The following is a 14,034-nucleotide window of genomic DNA, read 5'->3' on the forward strand; positions in this document are numbered from 1 at the left end:
TGCAGGATGCTGAGCTCTGTGTTGAGGGGATGCAAAGTTATAAAGCACAGTTCCTCCTTTGAAAAGGTACAGTATCCTTGGGGAAGCAATATTTAGAGAGAAGATAAATATAATACAGCAGTGACTTAAATTTCTGCAGAATGCTATAGTTTTTAATACACCGCATTTATTCTTTGTGATAACTCTGTAAGGAAAGTTGTTGTAAACACTTTATGATAAGAAAATTCGGTAGCTTCCCAGTTATACAACTGATGTGTGGCAGAGATAGCACTCGAAGCCATCTGACTTTAATCTGCAGCACCTCTTACTTTGACATAGTAAGAACTGAGTAGTTCATGTGGAAATCAGAGAATGAGGTCTCACAAGCCCTGTCCAGACACCAAAGAATATTTCAAGATCTGATGTGCAGTGAAGAAGTGAAGTTTGGGCTGGGCCAAGACTAACTGCTGCAATTAGCTGAAAGTCAAGAGTTTGAGTTGAGAGGATCCCAAGAAGCAAAATTTGATGTGAGAGCTGCTAGGAGTTTTGTGAAGAGATAAAGTAGGAAAGCTGGGAATTTGTGAGGGCAGCTTTCAGCCTGGCCCAAATTCATACTTCTTTTGAAGACTGAGTTCCTTCCTTGCTGGTCTTAATGGCATGTGACATGCTGAACCTAAACTTTAACATGAATAGTAAGGAGTGGGATATTTATTTGTATTTTGCATGGATTATACAGTCATATGTTAAGGCTGATATGAGGCTGGCTCTACTGCATGTATTTTATTTCCAAGGTGTGTATGTGAGATTCTCACTGTACATTGGTGAAATGCCACATTTCAGGTGCTTGGTATCCATATGTGGCTGTGGTTACCATATTGGACAGAATGGTAAACCTGAATTCTTTTTTTTAAAGTTTTTAAAGCAATATATGCACATGTGAAAATATTCAAGGTGTTCAGAAAGTAAAAAATGAATAGTGGAAATGTCTCCCCCCCCCTTCTCAATTTCTCTCCCTCTCCCCAGTGCCTCTCTCTCTCTTTTACTATTAAAACTTTCTGTTATTTCCTTTCAGGAATAGGAATACATATCCATTAAAGTTGTGTATACATAAGCTTTTTATAAATTTCAAAAATTGCCTACTGTTTCATTCTTTTAAAAAAGATAATCTTTAAAAAAAGTTATTAACATTCTATCCAAGAGATCTTGACAAAACTATGCATTTAGCTCTAACTACCTCTTTTAAAGGTTGCCTAGTGTCCCTTGTTTGGAAATAGAGTTTGTCAGTTTCCTATTTTAGGTTTTTATGTTGTTTCCTTTTTTCTTTTTTTTTGCTGTTTAAACAGTGTTGTAATATATATAGTCTTTGTTTTGTATGTTTGGGGAGTATAGAATCTGGGGCAACAGTAGGACATAAGACTGGAAAGGAGACCAGAGATACAATAACGGTGAAAAAAACTGGCTGTGAGGCAAGATGATAAATATCTATCAATAGTCTGAAGAGTGGCCTTTAAGTTTCATCAGTACAGTCGCTTCTGTGGGAGTATTTAAGAAAAAAGTTTTAAATGTCAGTATATTTTATTACAATATGTATATGTTTTTCTAACATCTATTGTGTTTAATTTTGTTATTAAAAATATTGCAGTTGTAATATATTTATTGTATATAGTTTGGAAAATACAAGAATAAAGCAGAAGACAAATTTCACCCACGCAGAGAAAACTAATATTAATATTTTTATTTCTTATTTCTGTATATGTATTAGTTTTTACACAGTTGAGATCATATTGTATATACACGTGTTTATATTCAAACTTTGCTTATCATCCTAATCTTATTGATTTAATTTTCTTTCATCATTTTTTGCCTGCCTTTTTTTTTTTTTTTAAGGTAATAGAAATCTAACATTGTTTTGGAATGAATTTGGATACCAGCATAACACAGACATGGAGAAATCTTTAGATACTATTCAATATCAAAGACGAAAAGCCCTGGCTATCCCATTCATCATTCAATGTGGTGAGTGTTGAATTTCATTCCCATCAGCAAACATTTAGTGAGTTCCCAATAGCAAATCTTTGTGCTAAAAAATGGGTTATGGGAGAGATAGAGGTGGGTAGGACAGAGTTCTTGCTTTCAAGGAGGTTGGGTCTAGGAAAGGTTCAGAAACGTATGAGACTAATTGTAATAGAGATGAAAATTAGGTAACTGATGTCAAAAAGGCATAAAGTTATTTGAGGCTTCAAAAAAAGGAGGTGGAGGAAGTTGAGGCCAGGTTTCTTGACAGAGGTAGCCCTTGCCATGGTCTTTAAAGTAGCTTTTTTTGTTGTTGTTATTGTTGTTTGTTTGTTTGTTTGTTTTTAGCTTCTTCGATGTGGCCGCTTCTCTCCCTTTAGTTGTGGAGTTTTTTTCTGCCAGTCTTCAGGTCTATGTCTGGGGCATTTTAGGATGATGTGATGGGATGAGGTGAACCTGTGCTCCTTCAGTTCTGCTGCCATCTTCCTCTATAGCTCTCAAAGTTAGAATTTTGAGAGGCGGAGATGTAGTGGGGGAATGTGTGTTAATATCAAGTGTATATACTTCAGCTAGAATTTTTGTGATAGAATAATTAAAATGGTTTTTAAAAATTTTTAATATCTAGCATGGTGTTAAATATATAGTACTTAGTAATTGACTACTGAATGAATGATGAATGAATAATAAGAGACAAGAGTATTTAGTTTGAGCAAACCTATTTGAGGGCCTTGAATGCCAGAGTAAGGAGTTTTACTTTGATAAGTAATGATGAGGCTTTGGGAGTCTTTCAGTAGGAGAACATCACTGAAGCATTGAAAACTTACTGTGTGCCTCTAATACATCTTCTAGCCGATGTACAAAGGGTTAGAGAATTAAAGATACTTTACATCTGCAAGGAATCTGCCACCCAGTGGGGAAGGCAGCCAGGCAAACAAAAAAGTGCTTAATAATGTGCAAAATTCTGTAGTTATTTATGGCCCAGGGAACACCTCTCCCACCTTTTCCCTGAGTGGTCTAAGGAGGACCTGAGCGTCATATGTAACTTGTAGTAAGGTAGCTCTGAGAGCTCAATGCAGGTTGATTTGGAGGAGGGCTAACACAAAGGTGGGGGTCAGTGGGGAGCTGACTGGCATCATCCAGGGTCCAGGGGAGAAATTGTAAATGTCTGAAGATAGGCGTGGCTGTGCGATTTAAGAAGAACATACATGACACAGATATTTAGAAGGTACAGTTGAGGAAATTCATGACTATATGCAACAACCTGTTGGATGATAACAATAATGGCTAAAAGTTACTGTGTGTTTTTGATGTGTGCAGGGTACTTCCAGAATCCAGTCTCCAGTATCTGAGAGCTACATGAAATTGGGCAACTCTTTAAGCTCTTTAAGCCCCAGTTTTTCAGACTTATAAAATGGAGTTAGTGTTTGTAGCTACGTCATACAGCTTTGTGTAAATAAAGTGAACCAACACATATAAAGTTTACAAAGTTCTTAGGTTAACATATTATTAGGGTTCTCCCAGAGAAACAGAAGCAATAGGATAGATGGATGGATGGATAGATATTAATTGTGGGGAATTGGTCCACATGATTAAGGAGGCTAGAGACTCCCAAGACCTGCAGTCAGCAAGCTGGAGACCCAGGAGAGCCACTGGCTTAATTCCAGTTTGAGTCTGAAGGCCTGAGAACTGGGAGACCCAGTGATGTAGGTTCAGTCTGAATGTTGACAGGCTTGATACTCAGGAAGAGCTGTTCTTTTAGTTTGGGTCTGAAGGCAGAAAAAAACTGATGTCTCAGCTCAAAGCAGTCAGGAAGGAAAAGTAGTTCCTTCTTGCTAACAGAACAATAAGCCTTTTTGTATCCATGCAGGCCTTCAACTAATTAGATGAGGCCCACTCACATTAGGGAGGGTAATCTACTCAGTCCATCAGTACAAATGTTCTCATCCAAAACACCGTCACAGACACACTCAGAATAATGCTTGACCGAATACCCAAGTGTATCCCATGGCCCAAACTGACACATAAAATTTACCATCATAAATAATGCCCAGCAATGTTGGCTTTTATCATTATTACATCTTTTAATCCTCAATGATCTTTTTAAATAAGTGATAATATTAATGTCTTTTTACAGATGATGATGCTGAAGCATAGAGAATTTGTCCAAGATGATAAAGGTAGAAAGTGGTTGAGCTGTTCTAGTTCTTACCACTGTGACTTGAACATTATGTGTTCCTAACCATTGTACATACTGCCTTAATCTTAGATGAACAGACAGAACATTTACCTAAGAGCCATTAGCCATTCTATGTGGATAGAATTCAGGATTAAATTTGAGAAGAGCTTGGAGAGAGGCTGGAGTGCCATGGTTCTACAGGGAAGAAAGGAATGAAAGGAAGAAATAGACAAGTCAGAACTCCAGAATAGGCTGGAGGATGGGGTAAAAGCAAGAGACAAGCGCAGAGCAAGGAACTGTGTAAATGGTTCAGAGAGCTTGATTTTCCTTGTTATGTTATTTTTGTGGTTGGACATGGAAAGTGGTGGTAGCAGAGGGATTGTTGATCAGAGAAAATGGAAGAGTTGGGTCACTAGAAGTCTTCTTGTGGTTCAGGAAGAGGTGGGGAGGGACCTATTACCAAGATTCTTCTGGCTGAAAGGAGCAGGAACCAGCTGGAAAGAACTGAACCAATAACAACAATAACAACAATAATAACAGTAATTTATTGTGGTGTGTTGGGGTAGCTGATAGAATCCTAGACTAGTTGTGCCATCAGATGTAAAGTGTGTGGTCATGGCTTAACTTGTCTCTGGGTTGAAAGGTACATCATACGTTCGAGGGTTTTTTTGTTTTGTTTTTGTTTTTTTAAAGATTTTATTTATTTACTTGAGAGAGAGAGAGAGAGTAAAAGCATGGCAGAGAGGAAAGAGCACGGGCAGGGGCAAGGGACAGAGGGAGAAGCAGACTCCCCACTGAGCAGGGAGCCTGATGTGGGACTTGACCCCAGGAGCCTGGGATCATGACCTGAGCCAAAGGCAGATGCTTAACCCACTGAGCCAGCCAGGTGCCCTCGTCATTGGCATGTGCAGTCTGACATGTTACTCTGCTGGGTTCACTCCTGATTGTGATCTTTCTTTTGTGTGATTTTGTTTTCATTATCAGATCTTTGCCTTAAATGGAGAGTCTTGCCTTCTTCTATTCATTATCAGGAAAAAGAATTTTTTGACCTCTGGATTTGTGCTAATAATCCTAACCTCTTGGAAAACAGGTATATTTTTATAGTTTTCTAGAATTTGTTAATCCATTTTTAATTCCTAAAATGCATATGTGTGAGACAGGAATATATGTCAGCTGTAGATAAATTTTAGCTTAATAGCTGTCATCCCTGTGAACTCTTTCTAGCTCCTTGCCACCTGTGGAAAGATACTTCATTAGTGTGCTTTTCCATCAAGATAAGAGACCTGCATGTAGCTATTTGCAAACTTTGGGATGTGCAGCTCTATGCTTCTGCCAGCAGGAGACCATGACCCAGTGTTTGAGTTTTGCCTTCCAGTTCATTTTCACACAACATATGGCCTTATCGTAAAGGAGGCTTATCCAGAGGGTGTCTCCAGGGGCACTAACCTGTTAGACCATGTGCTTTTTCTATTTAAGTTTTATATTGATTTCATTGCTTTGTGCTCTTGGAGGAAGAAGTTCAGACTAAAACGGGAAAAAGACCGATTAAGTATTGATGAATGTCTCTGTTATTACAGGCCCTTTAGACCTACATTATTTTCCTTGGTGGGGAAAGGATGAGGATCCCCCTTTAATGTAGGCACCCTAAATGAAACATTGTTTCTCCGTGGAATTCTAAGTTCTTTGGCCTGGATAAGTGAATCAATATTGCTAATATAGACATTAGAGTAATAACTCCTGTTTGGTTATTTTTATCCAGCCCTAAAAAAAAAAAAAAAAAAAAAAAAAGAAAGAAAGAAAGAAAAGAAAAAGAAAAAGAAAAAGAAAAAGAAAAAGAAAAAGAAAGCACACACACACACACACACACACACACACACACCAACATTGAGATACTGCTGCTACTACCCCTTCTACCTGGAGTTCCCAAATTATCCATATTTAGAGACTAAGGAAAATGCCAAAAGTGGTAAAGGCTCTTAGATTCCCCATGGCCCAGGGGTTTTTATTCTTGTTTCTTGGTTTGCAGCAGAACTCATTTTCGCCAAATAAAATTTGTCCAGACCCCAAATGTATAAGATAAATGCAGAACTTTCCTGATTAAATTGGAAGCTGGGAATCTTGAGAGCCAAAGACTCCACTTCTCATTTCTATTCCATACTCTCTGCAAAAAGCCTAGATCTCTGGGGAGCATGATTATAAAATACTGATCTAGCCTCCTTCCCTCATTTTAGAGAAGTGAAAATTGAAGCCCAACGGGGGCTAAGAAACCTGTTCATGAGGCTACTGGCCAAGGTCTGTGACTCCTATCTGGGTTCTAGCCTGGCTTGAAACTTAAATGTCTCCCACATAAGAGCCAAGATTGGCGCAGTTTCAATATTAAAAATAGTTACTAATATTGATCCCTTCCTGTAAGCTAAGAGCTTTTCACGCAGCATTAGTCCAGAGTTCTGAAACTGGGGCCAGACGGCCTGGGTTTGATTCCTCTGGCTCCGTTAGCTGTGAAATCTTGGGTAGGCAACAGAACATCTCTTTAACTCCGCTGTCGATCACTTAGAATAAGATGTAATCAGAGTATCTTTTGCATCTTTGCTGAGTCCAGCTGAGCCCCTTAGGAGTACAATTTACTGAGTGGTTACTGGGGCTTTTTAGTTATAAGCTTTGAGAATTTAGGTCGCTCCCCACAGATCTAACATATATTTATGATTTCATAGCCCAGCCTTGGGCATTATTGGACCCACGAACTGAGATCTGCCCTCTCCAGCTTTCTTTACCTCTAGTTTACCATTGTCTGTGAACTGGTGTCTCTGACCCTCACCCTCTTCTCCTTGAAAAGTGGTGTTGCCATCACAGAGCATTGCAAGATTAGTTTCAGTTCTGCATCAATTCTGTCTTTTTTGCACGCCCAAACAGTGTTTCTTGTGATGACAGGCAAGAGAAATTTAGCCACATTGACAGAAAACTGATGGTCCTTCAAAGCCTACGATGCAGAGTCGTTCTATATTTATAATTTAAGTCCTTGATTCTTGAAATATACTGACAATGATTTTGACCATGTGTATTTCATTCCCACTGAAAAGATGAGGATAAAAACTATGCTTAATGTGGCAGTAAGAGATTTAGGGGACATGTAAAGAGAAACGCATGATTATGAGGCAATTACTTGAGAGTTGACACTTCCTTTATTAGAAGTCATTAACAGCTCTAATTCAATACAGTAGGAATGACCATGAGTACTTGGAGAACACTCCATAAAATAGCAACCCCTATGCCATTGGATTTGAGAAGAATCACATAAAATCGGTGTATTCAAGTGATGGGAAAAAAAAAAAATAAAAATAAAGTGATGGGAAGTACAATATAGTTATTAGGCAACATTCAGTAAATGAAAGGCCAGAGTAATGGGGTAAAATGTAGCATCATCTCTGTTTACAGACAGTATAGTGTTATTGTCTGCAGTTAATTGCCAATTGTCAGCAGGGTTAATGCCAAGGAATAGCATTTAAATGAACAATGTCTAGGTAACCAGAACTTGGGCAGGAAACATAATAACAGCTTTCTCTTACATAGCAATTATATATGTTACCCCATTTCTTCTTCGCAATACCCGTGTGAGCATTCATCGTTTCTCAGAGAAAACAGTGAGGCCAGTGACTCGTGCAGCTTGCCTCCCTAGAGCTAAAACTAGAAGCCAAGCCTTTTGATGCAAACCTGTACTCTTTCTGCCTTATCACACCCACTCCCTGAAGGCATCCTCTTTGTGTATGTGCTTTAAATGTTTTAATTCAACTTTAGTTGACACACACAGTTATATTAGTTTCAGGTGTACAACATTTACACACAACACAGTGATTCAACATCTGTATATGTTGTGCTGTGCTCCCCACAAGTGTAGCTACCATCTGTCACCATACAACACTATTACAATATCATCGGCTACATTCCCAGGGCTATACCTTTTATTCCCGTGACTTACTCATTCCAAAACTGGAAGCTTGTATCTCCCACTCCCCTTTGCTCATTTTGCCCATCCTCCCACCCCTTTCCTTCTGGCAACCACCAGTTCTCTATATTTATAAGTCTGATCCTGCTTTTTATTTGCTTATTCATTTGTGTTTTTTTTTAGATTCTGAGGGTATCCTTCTACATTTTAGGAAGCCTAATGCCAGTCGTTTACTCTGTGGTGGCAAAAAACACCGTATTACAAATGGTAGTATTCAGAGTTGGTGACTCGGGCCAAGTAAAATGAAGCTATTCTTTTTTGGACCACCAGAGAATCTTTTTCTTTTCCACTTTAAACACACAGGGAGGCTAGACATTTTTTATCACAGTACCATTTCCATTACATTCACGCTATGCGTTTATCTGCATTTGAAAATAGGAATCACCAGTAGGGTAAAAATGATGCCTATCATTTGATTGAACCAAAAATGTCTGAATTGTGAAAAGGATGTTTAAAATACCCATGGCTCATACTGCAATTTAAAATTCTTTAAAGATAATTGAAAGGATTGTATTTTATTAAGATACTTGAAGTTTCTCTTTTCTGAATAAAAACTTAATGTTTTTATGTTAATGTTAATTTTTTCAAATGAAATAGAAGCCTATATAGGTCCCACTCCACAGATGCCTTCAAATCAATACTGCAGGTGGCTGTAAATATATAGTCGATGTCCCCGGATTTGTTTCTCTACCACCTTTTTTGAAAGTAACAATAGGAACAAATACCATATGTGGGTGGGAATTAAGTGTTTTTTCACAGTTGTACTTGAATATGATTGTAGTTCCTCACTCTTCCTTCTTGCTAGGGAGAACCGAAATATATCCTGTGGCCCTGAAAAACAGAAATCATGGGTTTGATATGCTTTGCTTTTCCTGAACTGTTTCAAAAGGGAGAAGGCCCTCTTTCTAGTCTCAACCTCCTTCTCCCTGTCCTAGCGTAATAGCACATTCATTTCATACAGACTTTGTCCCTTCCTCCTCTTTTTGGTTCCTATTAATAATAGAAAAACCCTTACGTAAAGCAGGCTCTTAGAATTGAGCTTGGCATTTTGCCCCACTCCTGAACATTCCTAGCCATGCCTGAAATAAAGCCATGCCCGATGAGAGATGAACATCTTATCCTTGACAAGCCTTGATCCCAAAGGAAACTATAGCATCTCCCTCTCTTGATAGTTTGGCTAACTCAGCTCCCCAGAACACAGCCACGGAACCAAAAGTAGAAGGGGAAAGAAAAGGCCTCTAACCTCCCAAGCCATATGTCTCAAAAGTCATTAGTATTTTATGTAACCATAACGAGGGAGGCTCATCCACAGTCCGCTTGTTGTTCATTTATATGCAGTTCTCCTTGATTCTATAGTACGTGTGTTAGCCCAGCAGTGATTAGGAACGAACAGCAGTAAGGCTGGGAAGCACAGTGGCTGCCAAAAGCAGGTCCGCCACGACAGCCGAGCAGAGGATGTGAGCGTGCCGCAGCCGGGGTCACGGGGCTCACCCAGGACAAAGGGGTGACCCCCGGGCCTGGCACTGAGCACCGCATCCCACACCACGCTTCACCGTCAGCCTTCACAGTGGCTCGGTGTGTTTCAGAAGCAGAATTATTTGGTGTAGTTTAGAGAGACATATGGATTTCTATCTGAATTTTTTTGGGGAAAAAGACATTCGGCAATAATGAGATAAGCTTCAATTATCTAAAAGCATTTTTGCAAAAAGGCTTTGTTTCATGATAATGCAGGATAAATGAAGCATTAGTGAAATAATGAATATATATTCTCCCATTCTTGTAAATATGCCATCTTCCACATTTTCCCTTAAGCTCTTTGCCTTGCAGACTAGAGATTTAATGTCGTGTGTTACCTAAAGTCATCAACTTGCAGCTCTTGCTTCGTATTCAAGTTTTGGATATAAGGCATAAGGAGTATCTGTTTATAGAAGTAAATCATCTTTTACTGACGGTAGTTTTCTATTTCCTCCTGACGTTGTCTCCTGTTGATTGTGCAGTTGTTGTCAAGCAGAACGCCTACCTTCCATCCCTCTGGGCACCATGAACACAGTGTCGCCATCAAAAACTGAGAAAGAGAAACAACTTCAAGAGGTGGTGCAAAGGTACCACAGCCGACTGGCTGAACAGCAGCCACAGGTGAGCTGTTAGTCTTCCCAAACTCTACTTGAACCCTCGAGCTGTTGGTTTTATGTGTGTGAATCAACTAATGTGCTTTATCCCTGTAACTTGTGTAGCTTCTTTTTTTTCCATCCTTTTTTGTCATCTTTTTTCTTTTAATTTAATTTATTTATTCATGAGAGACACACACACACAGAGAGAGAGGCAGAGACATAGGCAGAAGGAGAAGCAGGCTCCCTGCAGGGAACCTGATGTGGGACTCCTGATCCCAGGAACCAGGGATCACGGCCTGAGTCAAAGGCAGATGCTCAGCCACTGAACCACTCAGGTGCCCCTTGTCACCTTTCTTTTAATTTTGGCTCTAAGGACTGTTCTAGAGATAAGCTCAAGTGCCCCAGAGGCTCAGAAAGGGAGGAGAGTTAAAAAAAAAAAAAATACTACCTGTAATATTTAAGCCAATCCACATGACCATGCATGTGAGAAGCAGGGGGATCTGTTTCCACCCTGCAGATGCACAGAGAGCCTTGTGCAGATGACATAGTCAAGACTGGGACATAAGTCTGTATGATTGCAAAGCCTAGGCTCCTTTTATTTCTTTGGGCTTCTTCCCTGAGGGTGGATTTTTGAGGTGAAGAGTTGTCCTTTTAAAAAATATTAGCCTATTAATACAGGAACTCAGTGTCACTTAATTGTTAAGAAAATTCAATAAATAAAGCATTACCATCAGTAAATATAAGTAACCATGACAATTTCAAAGGAAAGAAAAAGTGCTATGCAGAAATACTGTTTTAATCTCTTAACTAATAAAGTAATTAGATCTCTGTTTACTTTATAGGTTCAATACCCAAATTCAGCATTTTTAAATTGGATAGCCTGTCAACTTCCTCAAATAGAACTTGAGGAGGTCAGCAGCACATTTCCAAATGTGTTGACTCCTCTGTAAATGTCAGGAAGTAAAATACTTGAATAGGAAATTCTTTTATGGAGCAGGAATAAAGATTCTCAGGCTTAGCGTCTTATTATTATTATTATTATTATTACATATATTCCTGTGCTTTGAGAAGATCAACTTTCCTTTCCACCTCATTTCATCTTACCTCTCCCACTTTACTAGGGATCTCCCATACAAATCCACCACCGCTTAGGACCACAATCAAAGAAACCTGACCTTCCCTTTTAGTCTGGAGTCTCTGGGTCTCTTGGGAAGACACCGAGAGTCAATTTTGCAAACACGTTCTCTTGAGCATTCCCTGTCCCTCCAAACTGGTGAAACTATCTACAGTTCTTAGAGCCTCTAGTCATGGGTTTGATAACAGAGGTCAGAAGTAAGGGTATCACAGCCTGCAGTTATTTTAATAAACAAGTAGGTAAAGTCAGATCTTCCCAGTGTAGAATGTCTTCATTTGGTTTTTTGCTTCTTGTTTGCCACTCCCTATAGATTTGCCAAGGCAGACGGCTTCTCCTGAAATGACCCCGTCTTTATTGCAGTCTCTGGATGCTTTTTTTCTTTTCTATGGAGGTCGCTGCTGACCCTTGGATAGTAATAGTGCCAATCACAAAGTCTTAATTACCTTTTTGTTTGTTTTATATTGGAATTTTTTATTCATTACTAAGGTAGAGATTTTGACGGTAGCTGTTGGGGTAACAAATTTGGGCCATCCGTTTTGCTTTTTCTTTCTTTCTTGGTAGTTGAGTTTTTCATAAGAACTTGAGCCAAGTTTGTAGATTCAGATTGTTTTACATGTAAACAAGCTTAGCAGTATTTGCATAGAGACTTGTTCCCATCAGTCCAAAGGACCCAAGAATCCTCACCCTCCTCCCTTGCCCCCTTTTCATGAAGGTCATCCAAGTGTCTTCAACTCACTTTCAGCACTCTGTGCCCTTAACTGACCCTGGTTTTGTGGTCTTCGAGGAAAGCTTTGTTTAGCATTTGCCAACCATAGGCAGGCAACCTGTTAATTTTAAGGCTGTCATTGAGCACATACTTACCTTTGGGTGCGTCCCATGCCAGGCGTTATGGGGAAGACAGAGTACCCCTGATACCACCATGTGAGCTCTGTGAGTGCAGGGATAGTCTTGGTTTTGTTCACCATAAATCTGTTACCTAACGCAGTGCCTGGCAAGCAGTAGGTACTCAGTAAATACTTGTTGGATCAATAAATAGAACATGCACTCAGATAATAAATGGTCCTTTTGTGGACCAAGCCTAATAGCTATTTGGAAATTAGCAACCACTGCCACACCACACAATACTAGTTAAGCATTTGTCTGATCACAACTGAAGCCACAATAGAAGTTTATTACGCAGAGAGAGGCGGACAGCTTTTTTTTTTTTTAAATGTCATTTTCTTTTCTTTTAGAAGACTTTATTTATTCATGAGAGAGACACAGAGAGAGGCAGAGACACAGGCAGAGGGAGAAGCAGGCTCCATGCAGGGAGCCCAACATGGGGCTCGATCCCAGTCTCCAGGATCACGCCCTGGGCCGAAGGCAGGCACTAAACTGCTGAGCCACCCAGGGATCCCAGAGGAGGACAGCTTTAGTCAGAGAAGGGTTCACAGAAGAAGTGGCACTTGACTGTGTCTCGAAGAGTATTTAGGGTAAACAGGGAAATGACAGGGCAGGCATTCTAGGTGAGAAAAACATTATAAATGAAGACTTGGGAGATTAACAATGACTTTTTCCTTCATGGTGCCAGTTTTTTAAATTACATGCTAAACTTACATATTTTAAAAAATAGACTCAGCATCTGTGTGACATGAAACTCATTATAAAATATAGTAATTGCTGAATAGAAGACCTCTAGAAGGTGACCTCAATTCCCCTTTCACAGAAATAACCCATGAAAGTATTCAAAAACTGTATTTTGGTGATAGCTGCCTGATGCCAGAAACCAGACTCAAAACCATCCAATATTCATTGTGAATTTACTCCCTTCCTGACTGCCTTTTAAAAGAAGTTCCGTTAGAATGCAACCCAGGCAGGGGTGGGAAAGCCAGAAAAACAGGACACTAGTGCCGTTCAGGTGCAGTGCAGGCATGATTCAGGTGTAGGGTAGACGCCACGGGAAAATCGGGAACTGGCTAGTGTGTTACCATGATTCACTGTGTTTACTGGTGGTGCCCATTCTCTCCTATCGGGAAATAATAAGGCGCATGCCATGTAATTACGGTCTGCTCCCTCTTGTTCTCTCTTCCTGCCTCCCACTACCAGTGCCTACTTATCCATTGACTAGACTGGGAAACAAATATAAAAATAACCCAAATCTGCACATCCCATTTCTTACTGTCTTGTAGTTTATCTTTCATGGCTGAAGGCATCCTGCTGTGGAGAATGAAAAGTTGATTAGGTAAATCAAAGCCCTTTCTGGACCTTAGAGTCTGGGGTTGTGGGTTTTGTGTTAAGGACAAACAAGAGTGATAGATTAATGGTAAGAGAGAGAGAGTTTTTTTTTTTTTTCTTAAAGATTTATGTACTTATGAGAGACACAGAGAGGCAGAGACACAGGCAGAGGGAGAAGCAGGCTCCATGCAGGGAGCCCAATGTGGGACTTGATCCCAGGACCCCGGGATCACGCTCTGGGCCAAAGGCAGATGCTCAACCGCTGAGCCACCCAGGCGTCCCTAGGAGAGAGAGTTTTATGGTACAAGTACGTGAAGTGGACAGACAGCTACAGCCCCTTCTCCACCTCTCACGCACCCTACCGCTGTGTCGAGTGACTAAGGTCTAGGAGTGCCACGTACCTGAT

The 14,034-nt window shown here is 39.9% G+C and overlaps 1 protein-coding gene across 3 annotated transcripts in view; it reads left to right on the plus strand.

Annotated features, from left to right (window-relative positions):
* MORC1 (MORC family CW-type zinc finger 1) overlaps positions 1-14,034 on the plus strand; it is a 181,382-nt gene that overhangs the window by 81,300 nt on the left and 86,048 nt on the right. For all 3 annotated transcript variants that reach the window (XR_012024102.1, XR_012024103.1, XM_072811549.1), the window contains exons 15-17: positions 1,867-1,995; positions 5,153-5,258; positions 10,166-10,304. Coding sequence is in view for 1 of the 3 variants with exons in the window: in XM_072811549.1 (XP_072667650.1) it covers positions 1,867-1,995; positions 5,153-5,258; positions 10,166-10,304 (374 nt within the window). In the remaining 2 variants the exon portion in view is untranslated. The remainder of the gene's footprint in view (positions 1-1,866; positions 1,996-5,152; positions 5,259-10,165; positions 10,305-14,034) is intronic.

The sequence above is a fragment of the Canis lupus genome, chromosome 35, assembly GCF_048164855.1.
Source record: "Canis lupus baileyi chromosome 35, mCanLup2.hap1, whole genome shotgun sequence".
Classification (NCBI taxonomy): domain Eukaryota; kingdom Metazoa; phylum Chordata; class Mammalia; order Carnivora; family Canidae; genus Canis; species Canis lupus.